The sequence below is a fragment of the Carcharhinus amblyrhynchos genome, chromosome X, assembly GCF_965287045.1.
Source record: "Carcharhinus amblyrhynchos chromosome X, sCarAmb.v2.hapA, whole genome shotgun sequence".
Classification (NCBI taxonomy): domain Eukaryota; kingdom Metazoa; phylum Chordata; class Chondrichthyes; order Carcharhiniformes; family Carcharhinidae; genus Carcharhinus; species Carcharhinus amblyrhynchos.
This window is the reverse complement of record NC_137359.1, coordinates 5,885,359-5,909,970: the sequence shown is the minus strand read 5'-3', so window position 1 is coordinate 5,909,970 and position 24,612 is coordinate 5,885,359. Positions and strand designations below refer to the sequence as shown.

At 50.8% G+C, this 24,612-nt stretch overlaps 1 protein-coding gene across 3 annotated transcripts; it reads right to left on the bottom strand.

The window, feature by feature from the left end:
• Positions 1–502: 502 nt before the first annotated feature.
• Positions 503–24,233, bottom strand: LOC145362014 (solute carrier family 26 member 10-like). 3 transcript variants are annotated; one of them, XR_013889909.1, is made up of 5 exons: positions 24,178–24,233; positions 15,693–15,781; positions 9,904–9,958; positions 7,657–7,763; positions 503–648 (listed from the first exon to the last, which is right to left on the bottom strand). XR_013889909.1 is itself a non-coding variant. In XM_080218038.1 (4 exons), exons 1-4 carry the CDS (start codon positions 15,801–15,803, stop codon positions 610–612), a joined length of 312 nt encoding a protein of 103 aa, XP_080074164.1. In that variant the 5' UTR covers positions 15,804–15,808; the 3' UTR covers positions 503–609. The 3 variants fall into 3 exon arrangements, 2 of the variants coding, with proteins under 2 accessions (XP_080074164.1, XP_080074165.1); XM_080218038.1 differs by lacking the exon at positions 24,178–24,233 and having other exon boundaries at positions 15,693–15,808; XM_080218039.1 differs by lacking the exon at positions 24,178–24,233 and having other exon boundaries at positions 7,657–7,760; positions 15,693–15,808.
• Positions 24,234–24,612: the final 379 nt, after the last annotated feature.

The following is a 24,612-nucleotide window of genomic DNA, read 5'->3' as shown; positions in this document are numbered from 1 at the left end:
ACCCCGGGTCCCCTGGCGCCGTGAGGCTGCAGTGCCAACCCACCGCGCCACCCCGAAATCTGACCCGGCCTGGCCTACACGTGACTCCAGAGCCACGGCGAGGTGGTTGACTCACAACGGGCGACGAGGGATGGGCAATAAATGCTGGCCCAGCCAGTGATGCCCGCGAGTGGGTCAAACAAAATCTGCCATATTGTGATGGCTGACGAAGAAGAATCCGCGCCCCAAATTCCCAATCGCTCTTCCGTGATTTCGCCCCGCTCGCGAGCTCTGCGAGAGTCCGGATTGCGACGCAGCGATACGAAAATCCCATCTGGGTGAGATAAATCATTTGAAAGCGGACTCCCTGGATTTTGAAGTGTGACCTTTGAACCAAAGAGCCGTTTGCCTTGGGCGGCCATTTTGATAGCGCCCCGACAAGAAGCCATTTTGTTCGGCTCACCCTACAGCTGTCCTGGGAGCAAAACGCTACAGTTCTTTGGTCAGGAAATACATCTCGTGCTGCACTGAAGTTATTTATTTCATTCCCGGTCTCCTCGAAAGTCAGTTGCAGTGACTGCAAGTGTTTGGATTACAGCGATTATTGAGCAGAAAGTCCGTGCCAATCTTTCATACCCAAATTGTCGTGCTTTTCTGAGCTGATGCTTCCTAAAGAAAGGAAAAATAATCAAACAGATACTTTCAAATCTTGCGGGAAAGGGGGATGGGGGGAGAGGAGGTGGGAATGAAGTGGAAATGGTCAAGAGCTTTGAGTCTTTAGGTGTCCAGATCACCTGTCCTGGTCCCCCCCACGCTGACACTATAGTTAAGAAAGCCCCACCAACGCCTCTACTTTCTCAGAAGACTAAGGAAATTTGGCATGTCCGCTACGACTTTCACCAACTTTTACAGATGCACCATAGAAAGCATTCTTTCTCGTTGTATCACAGCTTGGTCTGGGCTCCTGCTCTGCCCAAGACAGCAATAAACTACAAAGGGTTGTGAATGTAGCCCAATCCATCACACAAACCAGCCTCCCATCCATTGACTCTGTCTACACTTCCCACTGCCTCGGGGAAAAGCCGCCGGTATAATCAAGGATCCCACACACACCGGACATTCTCTCTTCCACCTTCTTCCGTTGGGAAAAAGATACAAAAGTCTGAGGTCACGTACCGACCGACTCAAGAACAGCTTCTTCCCTGCTGCTGTCAGACTTTTGAATGGACCGACCTCATATTAAATTGGTCTACACCCTATCTGTAACTGTAACACCACATTCTGCACCCTCTCCTTTCCTTCTCCCCTATGTACTCTATGAACAGTATGCTTTGTCTGTATAGTGCGCAAGAAACAATACTTTTCACTGTATCCCAATACATGGGACAATAATAAATCAAATCAAATATTAAGCTGATCTTTCTCTACACCCTCGCTGTGACTGTAACACTACATTCTGCACCCTCTCCTTTCCTTCTCCCCTATGTACTCTATGAACGGTATGCTTTGTCTGTATAGCGCACAAGAAACAATACTTTACACTGTATCCCAATACATCTGGACTGTGGGAGGAAACCGGAGCACCCGGAGGAAACCCACGCAGGCACGGGGAGAATGTGCAAACGCCACACAGACAGTGACCCAAAGCTGGAATTGAACCCAGGTCCCTGGTGCTGTGAGGCTGCAGTGCTAACCACTGCGCCACCATGCCACCCATATTGATTGATTTTGGAAAAAAAAAAGTGTCGTCATCATCAAACACTCCCAGGTCATAGTCACACAGACAGAATTAGAGTGTTCCCTCCAATCCTGGCTCAATGGTAGTAATTAAACTAATGGAAACTAACTGTGACAACCAGAGAGAGAAGTTTTGAAGGGATGACTCTTCCAATCCTCTAAGATCACTGCGTTCCCACCCATTCTGGCCCCTTTGCACATGCCTGATTTCCATCACTCCGCTGGTGCCTTCAGCTGGGCCCTCAATTTAGATTTCCTCTTTCAAACTCTCTGCCTTTCCACTTCTCTCTCTTCATTACAGCTCACTTCTTTGACGGAGCTTTGGTACTTGAACCTCATATCCCCTTTGGTATATCAGTGTTAAATTTTCTTTGGTAACACTCCAATGGAGTGTCTTTGGAATGTTTTCCTGCACTAAAGTTTCTTAATGAATATAAGCTGTTGTTGTCGCAGAGTGGCTAAGCCCCTGTGCACGATGTGGGCAGATGCGTTAGGTTAAGGTTATTGTGCAGTAATAGGTGTGGTCCTTCATTGGAATTCTCTGACCTCATCCACAGCTGGGATTCTCCAGTCCTGCTGCAGTGAATGGAGATTTGGCTAAGTGCCAAATTCTCTGTCCTCGCTGGCAGCGATAGCAGGGCGTGCAAGACCGGAGAAATCTGGCCCGTGACCGTCCGTGTTAAAGGCCTCAGCCGGAATTTTACTGGCCCACCCGCTGCAGGAATCGGAGCGGGCGAGGGGTGGAGCTTGGAAAGGTCTGTTGACCTCTGGGTTGACTTCCGGTTTTGGGGGCAAGCAGGGCTAGAGAAGTCCCATCCCGCGACTCCCAAAATAGTAGATGAACTGGTGGTTTGTTTTGAGGTGGTCTGTGGGATCTTGCTGTGTGCAAAGTGGCTGTACTGTTTGCCCACGTTGTGAATCGCTCCTGACACTCTTAAAGTAATTCTTTGCGGATATTCGATTAGATGGATTGGCTATTCTAGATTGACCCTAGCGTCAGGGGGATTAGCAGGGTCAGTGAGGGTTACGGAAATAGGGCCTGGGTCAGATGTGGTTGGTACAGACTCCAAGGCCTCCTTCTGTACTGTGGGGATTCTATGATGTTAGTGATGTTGAAGAATGCTGTGTGAATACCAATATTCCTCATTGCTCAGTCATGCAATACGTCTCTCCACTTCCAATTCCTCCCCTGTCCCCAGAGCTTGTTTGGAAGTGGAATGTTCTCTGTGTCCAGTTAATGGATGATTATGTTCTGCCAGCAAAGACTTTTTGTTTGTTGATCTGCTTGCTGTTAAAGAATGGACTTTTATGTCTCGCCAAATGAGTTCTTGTCGAGGATTTAATTTTATAAGTGTAGGCAGAACTGAGCCCTTTAACAAGACCTCAGAAACAAGGAACACGGTGCAGGCAAACTGTGCAACGCAGCTCAAATCTAACCTTCACCAATCAGAGAGCTTAATGCAACAATCTGCTAGAGCAGCCAATCGGTGCCTGGGTACAATATCATGTGCAGTGTTATACTCGACTAAAGCAGTGACTGGGCAAACTGGGGGTATTAAAGGAGCAATTGTCTGTCTTGGCAACAGATCGAAAGATCTCAAAAGGTTCATGTTCCTGTGACTGGTCCTGCCAATGAAAGATCCAAAATTGGCTATTTCTTCAAATATCTCTCCACACACTCACCCACCAATCGATTCCACTGTCTGCCAGCTAAAAGCCAAGTTTTAAATTTTCTTTTTCGCTAGAAAGAAGGCGGCTAAGAGGGGATCTTATTGAAACATATAAGATGATTAGAGGTTTAGATAGGGTGGATAGTGATAGCCTTTTCCCTCGGATGGAGAAAGCTAGCACGAGGGGGCATGGCTTTAAATTAAGGGGGGGTAGTTATAGGACGGATGTCAGAGGTAGGTTCTTTACCCAGAGGGTGGTGAGGGATTGGAATGCCCTGCCTGCTGCAGTTGTAAATGCGCCTAGTTTGGGGGCGTTTAAGAGATCCGTGGATAGGTTTATGGATGGAAAGGGATTGGTTTAGGTTAGTGGGTCATTGTTTTTTAACTGGTCGGCGCAACATCGTGGGCCGAAGGGCCTGTTCTGCGCTGTAATGTTCTATGTTCTATGTGACAATAAAAAATCCAATCTAAGTCAGTCTCTGAAGCAGCCAGCTATTTACTATTGCTGCTGAAGTTGTGTTGTGCACCAGTTTGCTTCCTGGATACTGAACGTCAGCTTGGCAACTTGTGGGAGCAGCAAAAGGAGCAAACAGAACGAGCTCCTTTACAGCGGCAATTCTTCATTCAACTCATTCTCTACTTGACGCAATGGGTCCCCCCGCAATGGATCCCCCCGCAACGGATCCACCCTGCAATGGATCCCCCTGCAATGGATCCACCCTGCAATGGATCCCCCTGCAATGGATCCACCCTGCAATGGATCCCCCCGCAATGGATCCACCCTGCAATGGATCCCCCTGCAATGGATCCACCCTGCAATGGATCCACCCTGCAATGGATCCACCCTGCAATGGATCCACCCTGCAATGGATCCCCCCGCAATGGATCCATCCTGCAATGGATCCCCCCGCAATGGATCAATCCTGCAATGGATCCCCCCGCAACGGATCCACCCTGCAATGGATCCCCCCGCAATGGATCCCCCCGCAATGGATCCATCCTGCAATGGATCCACCCTGCAATGGATCCCCCCGCAATGGATCCATCCTGCAATGGATCCCCCCGCAATGGATCAATCCTGCAATGGATCCCCCCGCAATGGATCAATCCTGCAATGGATCCCCCCGCAATGGATCCCCCCGCAATGGATCCACCCCACAATGGATCCCCCCCAGCTCTCACTACCTCAGAGACGAGCTGCTTGGACCAACAAATGGGGTGAATTGGGAGATAAGGGTCAGAAATGAAATGTCAGGGTGTGTCAGTGGCACGGTGGTCATGGTCACCCTCCTGTTTCTGAGCAATGGGTCAGGACCAGCCCAGACTGAGGATGGCACAGAGATTATCACTGCTGCCTCACAGCGCCAGGGTCCCGAGTTCAACCCCAGCTTGGGGGGGGGGGGGGGTCACTGTCTGCGTGGAGTCTGCACATTCTCCCCGTGTCTGCGTGGGCGTCCGAAAGACATGCTGGTCGGCCGTGCTAAATTCTCCCTCAGTGTAGCCCAAACAGGAGAGTGGCGACTCGGGGGATCTTTCACAGTAACTTCACTGCAGTGTTAACGTTAGCGTACTTGTGACGCGAACGAAATGAACTCTAAACCTCACGTGACTTGTGGCAGCCATCTTGTCAGGTTCCGCAGAAAGTCCATTTTAAAAGTAGCAAAAGCAAAAGAATAAAGTCGAGCGTAGACAGTTTGGATTTCGTTCATGTCTTACTGACATAACAGCCCAGGTTTCTCAAACGCCTGAAGCCAGCAGGCGTGCCTCATCACAACTGAAAGTTACACCTCAATTACCCTGTTGTGAAATCTCAACGTTCCTCGCTAATCTGATACCAATAAAGGAGGCTTTATGTAGGCAGGCCAACGGATGCCAACTCCAGGAACGTGAGCCTTACCCGGGTGGGCAGGGTGACCACATTTCTCTGAGTCGGGTGCCAGAATCACTGGGCCGAGGGGTGAAGGCAGAGTGTGCCAGGCCTGGCTGCCCACTCAGTGCCCGCAAGTGGCCTGGGTTGCAATCTGCTCAGGAATGGGTGCTTTCACCCCGCGTTCTCCAGTCTTGTAGGTGACTGGCATTTCGCTAACTACACCCCCAGTACCGGACGGGAGAAGATTTTGATGCCAGCGCAGGGTTTTTAATCGCTTTTTGTTTTGGTTTCTGCGCGTCTCTTAATGGTTGCACACTGCAATGCTGGAGAAACAATATGCCATCGATATGCCGCTTGAGTAGGTGCGTGGGGCATTGGCGCCATTGTAGAGGGCACACAATTGGTCCCTTGCTGTCAGGAACCACACATGTCCCATCCACTCAGGGGTACGTTGAAGACAGGCGATTTTCTCATTGAAAAGAATGCACCCCCCCCCCAATCCTCTTTCCCTGTGGCGCAGTGGGGGTTAGCGTCACTGCCTCTGAGCCAGAGCCTCTGGGTTCGAGTCCCACCCCATGCCTCAGCAGCCAAGGAAGGTGCGTTCGCAACGCGGCGAAACGGGTTGTCGACCCTCAAGCCATTCCAAAGATGCCAACGGCTGGCGGTCAGAGCGGAAGAGGTTCCGCGCTGGAAGCTGGGTGGCGTCTCCTCAAACTATAAGCCCCGAGGGACAGGCCAGTGACCTGCCCCATGAATTAATGGCAAAAGGACACAGACAAAAGGCCACCTTCGTACAATCACGAGGTGTGGGAAGAGAATTCCATCCTCTTATCGAATCCCTGCCGTGTAGGAAGAGGGCATTCGGCCCATCGAGTCTGCACCGATAACAATCCCACCCAGGCCCTATCCCTGTAACCCCACTCATTTACCCAGCACATCCCCCCAACATTAACGGGCAATTTACCACATCCAATTTACCCTAACCGACACATCTTTGGACACTAAGGGGCAATTTAGCATGGCCAATCCATCCTAACCTACACATCTTTGGACACTAAGGGGCAATTTAGCATGGCCAATCCACCCTAACCTACACATCTTTGGACACTAAGGGGCAATTTAGCATGGCCAATCCACCTAACCTACACATCTTTGGACACTAAGGGGCAATTTAGCATGGCCAATCCACCTAACCTACACATCTTTGGACACTAAGGGGCAATTTAGCATGGCCAATCCACCCTAACCTACACATCTTTGGACACTAAGGGGCAATTTAGCATGGCCAATCCACCCTAACCTACACATCTTTGGACACTAAGGGACAATTTAGCATGGCCAATCCACCTAACCTACACATCTTTGGACACTAAGGGACAATTTAGCATGGCCAATCCACCTAACCTACACATCTTTGGACACTAAGGGACAATTTAGCATGGCCAATCCACCTAACCTACACATCTTTGGACACTAAGGGGCAATTTAGCATGGCCAATCCACCCTAACCTACACATCTTTGGACACTAAGGGGCAATTTAGCATGGCCAATCCACCCTAACCTACACATCTTTGGACACTAAGGGACAATTTAGCATGGCCAATCCACCCTAACCTACACATCTTTGGACACTAAGGGACAATTTAGCATGGCCAATCTACCCTAACCTACACATCTTTGGACACTAAGGGACAATTTAGCATGGCCAATCCACCCTAACCTACACATCTTTGGACACTAAGGGACAATTTAGCATGGCCAATCCACCCTAACCTACACATCTTTGGACACTAAGGGGCAATTTAGCATGGCCAATCCACCCTAACCTACACATCTTTGGACACTAAGGGGCAATTTAGCATGGCCAATCCACCCTAACCTACACATCTTTGAACATTAAGGGACAATTTAGCATGGCCAATCCCCCCTAACCTACACATCTTTGGACACTAAGGGGCAATTTAGCATGGCCAATCCACCCTAACCTGTGACTTCTTGTTCTAGATAAGAAGAAGCGTTTGGTCTACGTTTATTTTATCAATCCCTTTATGTTACTTGATGAGATGTCCTCCCTTCAAAAGTCCAGCGAGTAGAAGCCCAAACTATTTCATCTTTCCCCTCCGTGTGCCAAGATGATGTGCCCTCATGTGACTGGAGAATTGCCAATGGAAGTTTCCTTCATCCCTCCTCTCAGTGAGACACAGCGCCCCAGTCTTTCAGATAAGGAAGGATTGGGAGATTAGCAGTCGAGAGGTGGTTACTATGCCACCCTGTGCTGTCGATGGTTCAAAGCTGAAGAAAGCCTGGGTTGAATTATGTCGAGCATCTTTTTATGTTACACTCTGCCTCATACGGGAAATTTTACACGTTGTGTGAGAATGAACATTCAAGATTGTTACCTTCAGTTGCTTAATGTAGACAACGGCATCGTGAACAGTCACAAAGATCTGCTCTGGACGAAGGTGCTTCAATAAGCCACTACACGTCAATATTTTCAACACATCTTCTGGAAACCGCAAAGAACAAGGAGTTCTGTAAGTCTGGGAGCACCAACAAGCATCGCAACAAGCTAATACCAAACTGTTCCAATTCCTTGCAGATTCGAAGAGCAGAAGGTATGCTGCCACATCTCCTTTCAGGAAGGCCAGTGCATTAACTGGGCAGGGGGGTGAAAATCGCCACAGTGCAGACGGAGGCCATTCCGCCCATCAATTCTGCAATCCCACCCAGGGCTCGTCACTGTAAAACCACATATTTCCACTGCTAATCCCCCTGACATGAAGAATCAATTTAGCATGGCCAATCCACCCTAACCTGTACATCTTTGGACACTAAGGGGCAATTTAGCATGGCCAATCCACCCTAACCTGTACATCTTTGGACACTAAGGGGCAATTTAGCACGGCCAATCCACCCTAACCTGTACATCTTTGGACACTAAGGGGCAATTTAGCATGGCCAATCCACCCTAACCTGTACATCTTTGGACACTAAGGGGCAATTTAGCACGGCCAATCCACCCTAACCTGTACATCTTTGGACACTAAGGGGCAATTTAGCATGGCCAATCCACCCTAACCTACACATCTTTGGATACTAAGGGGCAATTTAGCATGGCCAATCCACCCTAACCTACACATCTTTGGACACTAAGGGACAATTTAGCATGGCCAATCCACCCTAACCTACACATCTTTGGATACTAAGGGACAATTTAGCATGGCCAATCCACCTAACCTACACATCTTTGGACACTAAGGGACAATTTAGCATGGCCAATCCACCCTAACCTACACATCTTTGGACACTAAGGGACAATTTAGCATGGCCAATCCACCCTAACCTACACATCTTTGGACACTAAGGGGCAATTTAGCATGGCCAATCCACCCTAACCTACACATCTTTGGACACTAAGGGGCAATTTAGCATGGCCAATCCACCCTAACCTACACATCTTTGGACACTAAGGGGCAATTTAGCATGGCCAATCCACCCTAACCTACACATCTTTGGACACTAAGGGACAATTTAGCATGGCCAATCCACCCTAACCTACACATCTTTGGACACTAAGGGGCAATTTAGCATGGCCAATCCACCCTAACCTACACATCTTTGGACACTAAGGGGCAATTTAGCATGGCCAATCCACCCTAACCTACACATCTTTGGACACTAAGGGACAATTTAGCATGGCCAATCCACCCTAACCTACACATCTTTGGACACTAAGGGGCAATTTAGCATGGCCAATCCACCCTAACCTACACATCTTTGGACACTAAGGGACAATTTAGCATGGCCAATCCACCCTAACCTACACATCTTTGGACACTAAGGGACAATTTAGCATGGCCAATCCACCTAATCTACACATCTTTGGACACTAAGGGGCAATTTAGCATGGCCAATCCACCCTAACCTACACATCTTTGGACACTAAGGGGCAATTTAGCATGGCCAATCCACCCTAACCTACACATCTTTGGACACTAAGGGGCAATTTAGCATGGCCAATCCACCCTAACCTACACATCTTTGGACACTAAGGGGCAATTTAGCATGGCCAATCCACCCTAACCTACACATCTTTGGACACTAAGGGGCAATTTAGCATGGCCAATCCACCCTAACCTACACATCTTTGGACACTAAGGGGCAATTTAGCATGGCCAATCCACCCTAACCTACACATCTTTGGACACTAAAGGACAATTTAGCATGGCCAATCCACCCTAACCTACACATCTTTGGACACTAAGGGGCAATTTAGCATGGCCAATCCACCCTAACCTACACATCTTTGGACACTAAGGGGCAATTTAGCATGGCCAATCCACCCTAACCTACACATCTTTGGACACTAAGAGGCAATTTAGCATGGCCAATCCACCCTAACCTACACATCTTTGGACACTAAGAGGCAATTTAGCATGGCCAATCCACCTAACCTGCAGCTAGTGTCCAAAGATGTGTAGGTTGGGTGGATTGGCCATGCTAAATTACCCTAGCTGTCAAGGGGATTAGCTGGATAAATGCATGGGGTTGTGGGGAAAGGGTCTGGGTGGGATTGTTGGCGCAGGATTGATGGGCTGAATGGCCTAGATAATATACTGTGGTGATAAGAACGCTGTGATACTTACTGTTGCATTCTGCGAGATAGACCCACATATCAGCTTTCTGGCACTCCACACACATCTGTGAAAGAAGAACATCGGAGGAAATTCACACCATTTTCTGGAGCAGTGTCCCCCCCCCCCTGCTGTTCCTATCTGCATCCGATGACATCTTATGGGATGAGGGAGAAAGGGACAGGAGGGTTTGCTGACGCCAGCAGGTATCAGACAGGCCGAATGGCCTGTTTCTGAGCTGTAAATGTTCCGTAAAAGAAAAGGCAAAGGAGCTGAGCGTTGGGTGGCTCAACCTGCTTCCCCTTATCGAAAGATTGGCAAACATCTCAAAAGGCCGCTTCTAACCTCCTCCCGCCAACCGTAGAGAGGCCAACCGCCTTCCCCTCCTCCCTCTCCGTGACTGAGCCAGGCCGCCTGGCCTGCTCCCCTCAGAAACACAAATCCGGTGGGTTTCGATAAAGCCAGAGGGGTTCCAAACGTAATGGTGAGGGGGGGTGGGGAGGGGGTGAACTGTTCCTGCTCGCGGAAGGATCGAGAACACGAGCGTCAGATGCTGTGTCGGAGAGCAGGCCCGATGGGCCAAATGGCCTCTTTTTTTGCACTGTGGGGGTCCGACGAGGTCACCCTCTTCCTTTCCCCCGAGATTTGGGCTGGTGCCTGCGGGAGTTTGCACATTCTCCCCGTGGGTTTTCTCCGGTTTCCTCCCACAGATGTGCTATTAGGCTGATAGGAGGGAATAAATTGCCCCGAAATTAGTTTCCCTCAATGTGGATGGCCGTAAGCATAGACAAAGGGTCATGGGTTGAGGGGGGATTGGTAATGTTAAAATGGCGGTGCAGGCTCGTTGGGCCGAAGGGCCTGTTTCCCGGGCTGTTTTTGCCCTTTGAAGGGGGCAATCCCATCCTTGCCTGATACGTGTAGGCACACACTGCTGGGATCATTCTCGGCAATGCACTCCGCACCCTTTCCAGCGTTCCGATATCCTTCCATTATAGAACAGCACACAGTACTCAAACACTCAGCAATACAAATTGAGTGTAACATCGCAACTTTACAATCGTCTGACTCTAGAAATAAAGCCCAGCGTCTGGTTCACATTCCTGTCCCATCTTGCTAATCTGTCGCACCACTTTGAGTGATCACCCTTTTTAATCTTTGCCCCATTCCCAACTCCACAATCTTTCTCTCATTTCTTTATTCTTCCGGGGGTGTTAATGCCTCCAACCACCCCATCCCGAACTGCTCCTTGAGGGCAGTGAGCTGCCTTCTTCAACACTGAGGTGTAGGTACACCCGCAGCGCTATTAGGGAGGGAGTTCCAGGATTGTTATTGGACGTCAGTCAGTCCGTGTGGTGTAGGTACACCCACAGTGCTGTTAGGGAGGGAGTTCCAGGATTGTTATTGGACGTCAGTCAGTCCGTGTGGTGTAGGTACACCCACAGTGCTGTTAGGGAGGGAGTTCCAGGATTGTTATTGGACGTCAGACAGTCCGTGTGGTGTAGGTACACCCACAGTGCTGTTAGGGAGGGAGTTCCAGGATTGTTATTGGACGTCAGACAGTCCGTGTGGTGTAGGTACACCCACAGTGCTGTTAGGGAGGGAGTTCCGGATTGTTATTGGACATCAGTCAGTCCCCGTGTGGTGTAGGTACACCCACAGTGCTGTTAGGGAGGGAGTTCCAGGATTGTTATTGGACGTCAGTTAGTCCGTGTGGTGTAGGTACACCCACAGTGCTGTTAGGGAGGGAGTTCCAGGATTGTTATTGGATATCAGTCAGTCCGTGTGGTGTAGGTACACCCACAGTGCTGTTAGGGAGGGAGTTCCAGGATTGTTATTGGACATCAGTCAGTCCGTGTGGTGTAGGTACACCCACAGTGCTGTTAGCGAGGGAGTTCCAGGATTGTTATTGGATATCAGTCAGTCCGTGTGGTGTAGGTACACCCACAGTGCTGTTAGGGAGGGGGGGTTCCAAGATTGTTATTGGACATCAGTCAGTCCATGTGGTGTAGGTACACCCACAGTGCTGTTAGGGAGGGAGTTCCAGGATTGTTATTGGACATCAGTCAGTCCCCGTGTGGTGTAGGTACACCCACAGTGCTGTTAGGGAGGGAGTTCCTTGACTGTGACCCAGGGGCAGTGAAGGAATATATTTCCAAGGGAATAATTGTAAGATTGACAAGAGACGGTGGCGTGTAACACAGTATACCCCCGACTCGGTTAAATCGCCCATTCTATTCAATAAATTCGGAGCAGGAGCAGGTCATTTGGCCCTCCAGGTCTGTTCTGCCGTTGAATAAGCTAACAAGTTCAGTCATAGAGTTGCATGAATTCCAATCAAAGGCCTGCCATCGCCATGGCAACTAGATCTGGTCATGCCCATACCTGAGGAAAAGCAGCAACGAAAGAATTCAAGAAGGTTATCCCTGAGCAAACTTCTCGGGGCACGAATGGCATCCTTTCCCACACTTCCTGTCCCTCAGTGAGTGCGACTCCCAGCCCTGAATCCTAGGCCCGGATTTTCCCACTCAGCCCTGCGGCTTTCCAGTGGCGGAGACGGCTTGCGATTGGCTGCCCGCTGAAGCCAATGGCCATTTTCTTCGGTCACTGGCCACCCGCTGGCAGAAAGGGCCAGAAAATCCCACCCGCGCAAGACTCTGGGTTCAAATCTTATGCAAAATATCAATTTTAATGCAAGGAGTATAGTGAATAAGGTAGATGAGCTTAGGGCGTGGATAGCTGTTTGGGATTGTGATGTGGTGGCCATTACGGAGACTTGGATGTCTCAGGGACAGGACTGGGTACTTCAGGTGCCAGGTTTCAGATGCTTCAGGAAGGACAGGGAGGGTGGCAGAAGGGGTGGTGGCGTGGCACTGTTGATCAGGGATAGTGTCATGGCTACAGAGAAAGAGGATGTCGTGGAGGGATTGTCTACAGAATCTCTGTGGGTGGAAGTTAGGAACAGCAAAGGGTCAAAAACTTTGCTGGGTGTATTCTATAGGCCACCCAATAGTGACAGGGAGGTTGAAGTGCAGATAGGGAAACAGATTCTGGAGAGATGTATTAATAACAGAGTTGTCGTGATGGGAGACTTCAATTTCCCAAACATCAACTGGAATATCCCTAGGGTAAGGGGTTTGGATGGGGAGGAGTTTGTTAGGTGTGTTCAGGAAGGTTTCCTGACACAGTATGTGGATGAGCCTACGAGGGGAGAGGCTGTACTTGACCTGGTACTGGCGAATGAACCAGGGCAGGTGATGGATCTCTCAGTAGGAGAGCATCTTGGGAATGGTGATCATAATTCTATCTCCTTCACAATTGCATTGGAACGAGATAGGATCAGGCAGGCTAGGAAGGTGTTTGTCTGGAGTAAGGGGAGATACGAAGAAGTCAGGAAGTTACTCGGACAAATAAACTGGAAGGAGGCGTTCTTAGGGAAAAGTACCGAAGGAAGGTGGCAGATATTCAAGGAATGTTTGTCTGGAGCTCTGCGTGACAACGTTCCGATGAGACAAGGGGGTTTTGGTGGGTCGAGGGAACCGTGGTGCACAAAGGATGTGTTGAACCTAGTCAGGAAGAAAAGGAAGGTGTATAAGAGGTTCAGGGAATTAGGAGATGTTAAAGATCTTGAGGAGTATAAGGACTGTAGGAGGGAACTTAAAAGGGAAATTAGGAGAGCCAGAAGGGGTCATGAGAAGACCTTGGCGAGTAAGATTAAGGAGAATCCCAAGGCCTTCTATAAATATGTGAAAGGTAAAAGGATAAGAAGAGAAGGGATAGGACCGATAAAAGGTGAGGGGGGAAAGGTCTGTGTGGAACCAGAAGAAATGGCAGAGGTGCTTAACGAGTACTTCGCCTCAGTATTCACGGTGGAAGCCGATCTGGGAGATTTTGTTATGGATTTGCAGCAGATGGAAAGGATTGAGTACGTGAATATTAAGGAGGAGGATGTGTTGGAACTTTTGAATTCTATCAAGGTAGATAAGTCGCCGGGACCAGATGGGATGTACCCCAGGATACTGTGGGAGGCGAGGGAAGAGATTGCAGAGCCCCTGGCGATGATCTTTGCGTCGTCAATGGAGACGGGAGAGGTTCCGGAGGATTGGAGGATTGCGGATGTAGTTCCTATTTTCAAGAAAGGGAACAGAGATAGCCCGGGAAATTACCGACCGGTGAGTCTGACCTCAGTGGTTGGTAAGCTGATGGAGAGGCTTCTGAGGGACAAGATTTACGAACATTTGGAGAGGTTTGACATGATCAGGAATAGTCAGCATGGATTTGTCAAGGGCAGGTCGTGCCTTACAAGCCTAGTTGAGTTCTTCGATAATGTGACTGAACACATTGACGAAGGAAGTGCCGTGGACGTAGTGTACATGGACTTCAGCAAGGCGTTTGATAAGGTCCCCCATGCAAGACTTCTTGAGAAGGTGAGAGGGCATGGGATCCAAGGGCCTTTGGCCTTGTGGATCCAGAACTGGCTTGCCTGCAGAAGGCAGAGAGTGGTTGTGGATGGGGCTTTTTCTGAATGGAGGTCAGTCACCAGCGGAGTGCCTCAAGGATCTGTTCTGGGACCCTTGTTGTTTGTCATTTTCATAAATGACCTGGATGAGGAAGTGGAGGGATGGGTAAGTAAGTTCGCTGATGACACGAAGGTCGGTGGTGTTGTGGATGATCTGGAAGGATGGCAAAAGTTGCAGCAGGACATAGATAGGATGCAGGACTGGGCGGAGAAGTGGCAGATGGACTTCAACGCGGATAAATGTGTTGTCGTCCATTTTGGCAGAACCAACGGGATGAACGAGTACACTATTAAGGGCAGAAGTCTGAGTAGTGTTGAGGAGCAGAAGGATCTTGGGGTCCGGGTCCACAGGACTCTTAAATCGGCCTCGCAGGTGGAGGAGGTGGTCAAGAAGGCCTATGGTGTACTGGCCTTCATTAATCGAGGGATTGAGTTTAGGAGTCGGGAGGTAATGCTGGAACTTTATAAGACCCTTGTCAGGCCTCATTTGGAGTATTGTGCGCAGTTCTGGTCGCCTCACTATAGGAAAGATGTAGAAGCTATTGAAAGGGTGCAGAGGAGATTTACAAGGATGTTGCCTGGACTGGGAGGCATGCCTTATGAAGTTAGGTTGAGGGAGCTGGGACTCTTTTCCTTGGAGAGACGAAGGTTGAGAGGCGACCTGATAGAAGTTACAAAATGTTGAGAGGAATAGATAGGGTGGATTCTCAGAGGCTATTTCCCCGGTTTGAAATGGTCGCTACGAGAGGACACAGATTTAAGGTGCGGGGAGGAAAGTACAGAAGTGATGTTAGGGGTAAGTTTTTCACTCAGAGGGTGGTGAGTGAATGGAATCGGCTGCCGTCAGTGGTGGTGGAGGCGAACTCGCTGGGGTCTTTTAAAAGACTTCTGGATGAGTATATGGGGTTTTATGAGATTGAGGGTTATAGATAGGTCTGTAGGTTGGTAGGTGATGTGGTCGGCGCAACTTGTGGGCCGAAGGGCCTGTTTGTGCTGTAGTGTTCTATGTTCTATGTTCTATGTTCTAAATCCCGCTCTCAGGCCTGAATCTAGGCCCGATGCGCCACGTAGAGCATCCTGGGAGCGTGACAGTGGAGACCCAGGCTCCTTACGCCAGGCGTCAAAAGTATTTCTTAGGCTGGAAATTGCTTTTGGGGCTCCTGCTGGCGGTGAGGGGCGCTGATCGAAATGCTGGCCATTTCTGAGACGCTCACGTGGAATTGCGGGGTCGAAGTTGACCTCCGGCCTTTGCACTTTGGGGCCTGGGCCCACTGCAGTCAGTTACCTGCACAAATAATCTCGCTCCGGCTGTGTCAACGAACAGGACACTACTGCAATCGATCACGACCGACTGGATCTGTTCCTCCTGCTTGCCTATGGAGAGAAAGAGAAACATTGACATTTGCGTGCACAGAAAGAACAGCTTTCACAAACAACCCAGCAAACAGTCAAAAGATTAGCCAGCAATTGCTCAGATTAAGGAGGCGAGTCTGAGCACGAGCAGGGCTGTGTAAAGGCAGCAACTGGCACCAGCAGTGGCCCAGTAGGGAGCATATTTAATTCTGAATCACAGAGACCTGGGTTCACGTCCCACTTCACAATAGAAGCGGCAAAACTCCAACGCTCCAGCCAAGGGAGTATGTCTCGTTAGACATTTCTTTTCTCTCCGTTAGGTATTAAACCGAGGCTCTCTTGGGTGCATGTTAAAGATCCCACGACGTGGTGGTAGACTCCCCACAGTGTAGAAGGAGGCCATTCGGTCAATCGAGTCTGCACCCACCACAATCCCACCCAAGGCCTATCCCCATAACCCTGTACATTTACCCTAGCTAACCGCCCCTGACACTAAGGGACAATTTAGCATGGCCAATCCCCCTAACCTACACATCTTTGGACACTAAGGGACAATTTAGCATGGCCAATCCCCCTAACCTACACATCTTTGGACACTAAGGGGCAATTTAGCATGGCCAATCCACCCTAACCTACACATCTTCGGACACTAAGGGGCAATTTAGCATGGCCAATCCCCCTAACCTACACATCTTTGGACACTAAGGGGCAATTTAGCATGGCCAATCCACCCTAACCTACACATCTTTGGACACTAAGGGGCAATTTAGCATGGCCAATCCCCCTAACCTACACATCTTTGGACACTAAGGGGCAATTTAGCATGGCCAATCCACCTAACCTATACATCTTTGGACACTAAGGGGTAATTTAGCATGGCCAATCCCCCTAACCTACACATCTTTGGACACTAAGGGGTAATTTAGCATGGCCAATCCCCCCTAACCTACACATCTTTGGACACTAAGGGGCAATTTAGCATGGCCAATCCACCTAACCTATACATCTTTGGACACTAAGGGGTAATTTAGCATGGCCAATCCCCCCAACCTACACATCTTTGGACACTAAGGGACAATTTAGCATGGCCAATCCACCCTAACCTACACATCTTTGGACACTAAGGGACAATTTAGCATGGCCAATCCACCCTAACCTACACATCTTTGGACACTAAGGGACAATTTAGCATGGCCAATCCACCCTAACCTACACATCTTTGGACACTAAGGGACAATTTAGCATGGCCAATCCACCCTAACCTATACATCTTTGGACACTAAGGGGTAATTTAGCATGGCCAATCCACCCTAACCTACACATCTTTGGACACTAAGGGACAATCTAGCATGGCCAATCCACCTAACCAGCATGTCTTTTGGACTGTGGGAGGAAACCGGAGCACCCAGAGGAAACCCACGCAGACACGGGGAGAATGTGCAAACTCCACACAGAAGTGACCCGAGCCGGGAATCGAACCTGGGTCCAAGGCAGTGTGAGGCAGCAGCGCTGACCACTGAGCCTTCCAAATGGTGCAGTGGTATTGTAACTGGATTGGTAATCTGGGGATCCGGGTTCGAAACCCATCACGGCAGATGTTGACATTTGAATTCATTAAAAATCTACACCATTGTCGGAAAAACCCATCTGGGTCAATAATGTCCCTTTAGGGAAGGAAATCTGCCGTTATTACCCGGTCTGGCCTACATGTGACTCCAGAGCCACAGCAATGTAGTTGGCTCTTAACTGCCCCTCTGACTAGGGCGGCACGGTGGCACGGTCGTTGGCATTGCTGCCTCACAGCGCCAGGGACCCGCGTTCAATTCCTGACTTGGGTCACTGTCTGTGTGGAGGTTGCATGCTCTCCCCGTGTCTGCGTGGGTTTCCAGTTAGGTGCTCCAGTTTCCTCCCACAGTCCAAAAGATGTGTAGGCCAGGTTAATTAGTCATGCTAAACTGTCCCTTAGTGTCCAAAGATGTGTAGGTTAGGGTGGATTGGCCATGCTAAATTGCCCCTTAGTGTCCAAAGATGTGTAGGTTAGGGTGGATTGGCCATGCTGAATTGCCCCTTAGTGTCCAAAGATGTGTAGGTTAGGGTGGATTGGCCATGCTAAATTGCCCCTTAGTGTCCAAAGATGTGTAGGTTAAGGTGGATTGGCCATGCTAAATTGTCCCTTAGTGTCCAAAGATGTGTAGGTTAGGGGAATTGGCCATGCTAAATTGTCCCTTAGTGTCCAAAGATGTGTAGGTTAGGGTGGATTGGCCATGCTAAATTGTCCCTTAGTGTCCAAAGATGTGTAGGTTAGGGTGGATTGGCCATGCTAAATTGTCCCTTAGTGTCCAAAGATGTGTAGGTTAGGTGGATTGGCCATGCTAAAATGTCCCTTAGTGTCCAAAGATGTGTAGGTTAGGTGGATTGGCCATGCTAAATTGCCCCTTAGTGTCAGAGGGATTAGCAGGGTAAATACCTGGAGTTACAGGATTGTGGTTGGTGCAGACTCGATGGGCTGAATGGCCTCGTTCTGCACTGTAGGGATTCTATTCTATGATGTTGATGTTCAGGAAGTCCATTACAATAAATGGATTAACAGGTTGCTCCGCTTGGTAATCCCATCCCATTACACTGTCAGTGGCAGGGGAGGGGGTCATGCCTGAGTACTGCCGCCTGGCACTGCCCGTAGCTCTGCCCCCCTCGACATGCCCCTCCAGCTCTGCCCCCAGCTTTGCCAATGGCACAGCCCCTCCCCTCACCCTGGCAGTACCCTCCAGCCCTGCCTCCTGGCACTGCCCCCTGACTGCCCAATCTGAGCCCACCCTGCCAACGTGTGTGCCAACCCTCCAGTTGTTTTGACACTGTGCTGAGTGGTACCATGTGGAAAGCTGTGACTGGGGCCAGCAGTTTCCAGTCTGCCAAAAATATGGGAAAATGTCCCCCTCGCTCCCCGCCTCTGTCTCTCTCCATCAATTCACCCCAGTCCTGTCTCCCTCTCCCTGTCTCCCTCTCCCTGTCTCTCCCTCTCCCTGTCTCTCTCTCTCCCTGTCTCTCCCTCTCCCTGTCTCCCTCTCCCTGTCTCTCCCTCTCCCTGTCTCTCCCTCTCCCTGTCTCTCCCTCTCCCTGTCTCCCTCTCCCTGTCTCTCCCTCTCCCTGTCTCTCCCTCTCCCTGTCTCTCCCTCTCCCTGTCTCTCTCTCTCCCTCTCTCTCCCTCTCCCTGTCTCTCTCTCTCTCCCTGTCTCTCCCTCTCCCTGTCTCTCCCTCTCCCTGTCTCTCTCTCTCTCCCTGTCTCTCTCTCTCCCTGTCTCTCTCTCTCTCCCTGTCTCTCTCTCTCCCTGTCTCTCTCCCTCTCCCTGTCTCTCTCTCTCCTGTCTCTCCCTCTCCCTGTCTCTCTCTCTCCCTGTCTCTCTCTCTCCCTGTCTCTCTCTCTCTCCCTGTCTCTCTCTCTCTCCCTGTCTCTCCCTCTCCCTGTCTCTCTCTCTCCCTCTCTCTCCCTCTCCCTATCTCTCTCTCTCCCTCTCTCTCTCTCTCCCTGTCTCTCTCCCTGTCTCTCTCTCTCTCTCTCCCTGTCTCTCTCTCTCCCTCTCTCTCTCTCTCTCCCTGTCTCTCTCTCTCCCTGTCTCTCCCTCTCCCTGTCTCTCCCTCTCCCTGTCTCTCCCTCTCCCTGTCTCTCCCTCTCCCTGTCTCTCTCTCTCCCTGTCTCTCTCTCTCCCTCTCTCTCTCTCTCTCCCTCTCTCTCTCTCCCCTCTCTCTCTCTCTCCCTGTCTCTCTCTCCCTGTCTCTCCCTCTCCCTGTCTCTCCCTCTCCCTGTCTCTCTCTCTCTCCCTGTCTCTCTCTCTCCCTGTCTCTCCCTCTCCCTGTCTCTCCCTCTCCGTCTCTCTCTCTCCCTGTCTCTCTCTCTCCCTCTCTCTCTCTCTCCCTCTCTCTCTCTCTCCCTGTCTCTCCCTCTCCCTGTCCCTGTCTCTCCCTCTCCCTGTCTCTCTCTCTCCCTGTCTCTCTCCCTCTCCCTGTCTCTCTCTCTCCCTGTCTCTCCCTCTCCCTGTCTCTCTCTCTCCCTGTCTCTCTCTCTCCCTGTCTCTCTCTCTCCCTGTCTCTCTCTCTCCCTCTCTCTCCCTCTCCCTGTCTCTCTCTCTCCCTGTCTCTCCCTCTCCCTGTCTCTCCCTCTCCCTGTCTCTCTCTCTCCCTCTCTCTCCCTCTCCCTGTCTCTCCCTCTCCCTGTCTCTCCCTCTCCCTGTCTCGCTGTCTCTGTGTCTCACCTGCCTTCTTCTGTCTGGGTGGGACTTCCCGGCTACATTTGCCCCGGAAAATCCCGCCTGAGATCGAAGGAGCTTGCATGGCCTGTGTCCCACCCGTTCTGATTCCCGTGGCAGGAAGATTCTCTGTCCTCTGTCTCCCTCCCGAGTTCAATTTCTCTCTCTCCCCCCCCCCGTTCTCTCTCTCTCTCTCCCCGTTTCTCTCTCTCTCTCCCCCCCCCGTTTCTCTCTCTCTCTCTCCCCCTGTTTCTCTCTCTCTCTCTCCCCCTGTTTCTCTCTCTCTCTCCCCCCCCGTTTCTCTCTCTCTCTTCCCGTTTCTCTCTCTCTCTCTCTCCCCCCCGTTTCTCTCTCTCTCTCTCCCCCCGTTTCTCTCTCTCTCTCCCCCCGTTTCTCTCTCTCTCTCTCCCCCTGTTTCTCTCTCTCTCTCTCCCTGTTTCTCTCTCTCTCTCTCCCCGTTTCTCTCTCTCTCCCCCTGTTTCTCTCTCTCTCTCCCCCTGTTTCTCTCTCTCTCTCTCTCCCTGTTTCTCTCTCTCTCTCCCGTTTCTCTCTCTCTCTCCCCCCCTTTCTCTCTCTCTCTCCCCCCCGTTTCTCTCTCTCTCTCTCCCTGTTTCTCTCTCTCCCTCCCCCCCGTTTCTCTCTCTCTCTCTTTCTCCCCCTGTTTCTCTCTCTCTCTCTCTCCCCCCTGTTTCTCTCTCTCTCTCTCCCCCCCTGTTTCTCTCTCTCTCTCCCCCCCGTTTCTCTCTCTCTCTCTCCCCCTGTTTCTCTCTCTCTCTCTCCCTGTTTCTCTCTCTCTCTCCCCCCCGTTTCTCTCTCTCTCTCTCCCCGTTTCTCTCCTCTCTCTCTCCCCGTTCTCTCTCTCTCTCTCCCCCCGTTTCTCTCTCTCTCTCCCCCCGTTTCTCTCTCTCTCTCTCCCCCTGTTTCTCTCTCTCTCTCTCTCCCTGTTTCTGTCTCTCTCCCCCCCCCGTTTCTCTCTCTCTCTCTCCCCGTTTCTCTCTCTCTCTCTCTCTCTCCCTCTGTTTCTCTCTCTCTCTCCCCGTTTCTCTCTCTCTCTCCCCCTGTTTCTCTCTCTCCCCGTTTCTCTCTCTCTCTCTCCCCCGTTTCTCTCTCTCTCTCTCCCTGTTTCTCTCTCTCCCTCCCCCCCTGTTTTCTCTCTCTCTCTTTCTCCCCCTGTTTCTCTCTCTCTCTCTCCCCCCCGTTTCTCTCTCTCTCTCCCCCCCTGTTTCTCTCTCTCCCCCTGTTTTCTCTCTCTCTCTTTCTCCCCGTTTCTCTCTCTCTCCCCCCCCCTGTTTCCTCTCTCCCTCCCCCCCTGTTTCTCTCTCTCTCTCTTTCTCCCCCTGTTTCTCTCTCTCTCTCTCCCCCCCTGTTCTCTCTCTCTCTCCCCCCGTTTCTCTCTCTCTCTCTCTCCCTGTTTCTCTCTCTCTCTCTCTCTCCCCCTGTTTCTCTCTCTCTCCCCTTGTTTCTCTCTCTCTCTCCCCCTGTTTTTCTCTCTCTCTCTCTCCCCCTGTTTCTCTCTCTCTCCCCCGTTTCTCTCTCTCTCTCCCCCTGTTTCTCTCTCTCTCCCCCCTGTTTCTCTCTCTCTCTCCCCCTGTTTCTCTCTCTCTCTCCCCCTGTTTCTCTCTCTCTCTCCCCCTGTTTCTCTCTCTCTCTCCCCCTGTTTCTCTCTCTCCCCCCCGTTTCTCTCTCCCCCCGTTCTCTCTCTCTCTCTCTCTCTCCCCCCGTTTCTCTCTCTCTCTCTCCCCGTTTCTCTCTCTCTTCCCCCCGTTCTCTCTCTCTCTCTCCCCCTGTTTCTCTCTCTCTCTCTCCCCCTGTTTCTCTCTCTCTCTCTCCCTGTTTCTCTCTCTCTCTCCCCCCCCCCGTTTCTCTCTCTCTCTCTCCCCGTTTCTCTCTCTCTCTCTCTCCCCCCGTTTCTCTCTCTCTCTCCCCCGTTTCTCTCTCTCTCCTCCCCCTGTTTCTCTCTCTCTCTCCCCCTGTTTCTCTCTCTCTCTCTCCCCGTTTCTCTCTCTCTCTCCCCCTGTTTCTCTCTCTCTCTCCCCCTGTTTCTCTCTCTCTCTCTCTCCCTGTTTCTCTCTCTCTCTCTCTCCCTGTTTCTCTCTCTCTCTCCCCGTTTCTCTCTCTCTCTCCCCCCCTTTCTCTCTCTCTCTCCCCCCCGTTTCTCTCTCTCTCTCTCCCTGTTTCTCTCTCTCCCTCCCCCCCCGTTTCTCTCTCTCTCTCTTTCTCCCCCTGTTTCTCTCTCTCTCTCCCCCCTGTTTCTCTCTCTCTCTCTCCCCCCCTGTTTCTCTCTCTCTCTCCCCCCCGTTTCTCTCTCTCTCTCTCCCCCTGTTTCTCTCTCTCTCTCTCCCTGTTTCTCTCTCTCTCTCCCCCCCGTTTCTCTCTCTCTCTCCCCCTGTTTCTCTCTCTCTCTCTCCCCCTGTTTCTCTCTCTCTCTCTCTCCCTGTTTCTCTCTCTCTCTCTCTCCCTGTTTCTCTCTCTCTCTCCCCTGTTTCTCTCTCTCTCTCCCCCCCTTTCTCTCTCTCTCTCCCCCCCGTTTCTCTCTCTCTCTCTCCCTGTTTCTCTCTCTCCCCTCCCCCCCGTTTCTCTCTCTCTCTCTTTCTCCCCTGTTTCTCTCTCTCTCTCCCCCCCTGTTTCTCTCTCTCTCTTCTCCCCCCTGTTTCTCTCTCTCTCTCCCCCCGTTTCTCTCTCTCTCTCTCCCCCTGTTTCTCTCTCTCTCTCTCCCTGTTTCTCCTCTCTCTCTCCCCCCGTTTCTCTCTCTCTCTCTCCCCGTTTCTCTCTCTCTCTCTCCCCGTTTCTCTCTCTCTCTCTCCCCCCGTTTCTCTCTCTCTCTCCCCCCCGTTTCTCTCTCTCTCTCTCTCCCCCTGTTTCTCTCTCTCTCTCTCCCTGTTTCTCTCTCTCTCCCTCTCCCCGTTTCTCTCTCTCTCTCTCTCCCCTGTTTCTCTCTCTCTCTCCCCGTTTCTCTCTCTCTCTCCCCCTGTTTCTCTCTCTCTCTCTCCCCGTTTCTCTCTCTCTCTCTCTCTCCCCCCGTTTCTCTCTCTCTCTCTCCCTGTTTCTCTCTCTCCCTCCCCCCCTTTTCTCTCTCTCTCTCTTTCTCCCCCTGTTTCTCTCTCTCTCTCCCCCCCCCCCGTTTCTCTCTCTCTCTCCCCCCCTGTTTCTCTCTCTCCCCCTGTTTCTCTCTCTCTCTCTTTCTCCCCGTTTCTCTCTCTCTCCCCCCCCCTGTTTCTCTCTCTCCCTCCCCCCTGTTCTCTCTCTCTCTCTTTCTCCCCCTGTTTCTCTCTCTCTCTCTCCCCCCGTTTCTCTCTCTCTCTCCCCCCGTTTCTCTCTCTCTCTCTCTCTCTCTCCCTGTTTCTCTCTCTCTCTCTCTCTCCCCGTTTCTCTCTCTCTCTCTCCCCCTGTTTTTTTCTCTCTCCCCTGTTTTTCTCTCTCTCTCTCTCCCCCTGTTTCTCTCTCTCTCTCTCCCCGTTTCTCTCTCTCTCTCCCCGTTTCTCTCTCTCTCTCCCCGTTTCTCTCTCTCTCTCTCTCCCTGTTTCTCTCTCTCTCTCCCCCTGTTTCTCTCTCTCTCTCCCCCTGTTTCTCTCTCTCTCTCCCCCTGTTTCTCTCTCTCTCTCCCCCTGTTTCTCTCTCTCTCCCCTGTTTCTCTCTCTCTCCCCCGTTTCTCTCTCTCTCTCCCCCTGTTTCTCTCTCTCTCCCCCCTGTTTCTCTCTCTCTCTCCCCCTGTTTCTCTCTCTCTCTCCCCCTGTTTCTCTCTCTCTCTCCCCCTGTTTCTCTCTCTCTCTCTCTCCCCCCCGTTTCTCTCTCCCCCCGTTTTCTCTCTCTCTCTCTCTCCCCCCGTTTCTCTCTCTCTCTCTCTCTCCTGCTGTTGCTCTCTCTCTCTCTCTTTCTCTTTCTCTCCCCCTGTTTCTCTCTCTCTCTCCCTGTTTTTCTCTCTCTCTCTCTGTTAACGTCTCTCGTTCCTTCTCAGCCTCTCGAAAGTCAACGAGCCATGTGTAAACATCATTTGGTCGCCATGGAAATGTTTCCATTGAGTCTAGGCCAAGACCAAATGACAGCCATGTCAGGCTAGGCCGCAGCCTTTCCTGTGGAGAATAAATCAAAGACTTCAAAGGATTAAATAAACTGCCAGGCACAGTTGAAAATCAATAAAAGAATTCAAAAGCAAGCTTTTGTTTTCGATATGAGTACCTGAGGATGATGAGTGATTGTGTGCTGTGCGATTAGATTGCGTGAGTCCATTATCCTGCAAAAAAAATTACATTTTATTCCATTTTTAAACAGCGCGTGTTACAAACCAGGCCTTTAATCAACAGGGGATTTTCACAGTAAATTCATCGCAGTAAGACGAACAAATAAACTTTCATCAGGAACATATATTGAGTTCATATATCTATATTTCTTCTGAGGTGGGCCTATTATCCTGGCGTGGTTGTTACTGACTGGAAAATTGCCCTTGTTCTCGATCCCTCATGCTTTGATTTTATTCAAACTGTAATGACTACAATCGGACCATCGAGGAATATCAATGCCCAAATTAAGAAGTCAAATGATGAGCCAATCAGGGAGCCTTTATCTTGGACTCAACCAGGGCGTGTCAGTTCCTCTGGCACCCCCGAGGTCGCC

What these genes read in the sequence shown, in the direction of transcription:
- LOC145362014 (XM_080218038.1), bottom strand. Translation starts at nt 15,803, where the DNA reads ATGTTTCTCTTTCTCTCCATAGGCAAGCAGGAGGAACAGATCCAGTCG. An exon ending in GAGCGAGATTATTTGTGCAG is followed by an intron (nt 9,959 to 15,692) that starts GTAACTGACTGC and finishes CTTCTTTCACAG; the next exon opens with ATGTGTGTGGAGTGCCAGAA. An exon ending in TCTACATTAAGCAACTGAAG is followed by an intron (nt 649 to 7,656) that starts GTAACAATCTTG and finishes TCCTTTCTTTAG; the next exon opens with GAAGCATCAGCTCAGAAAAG.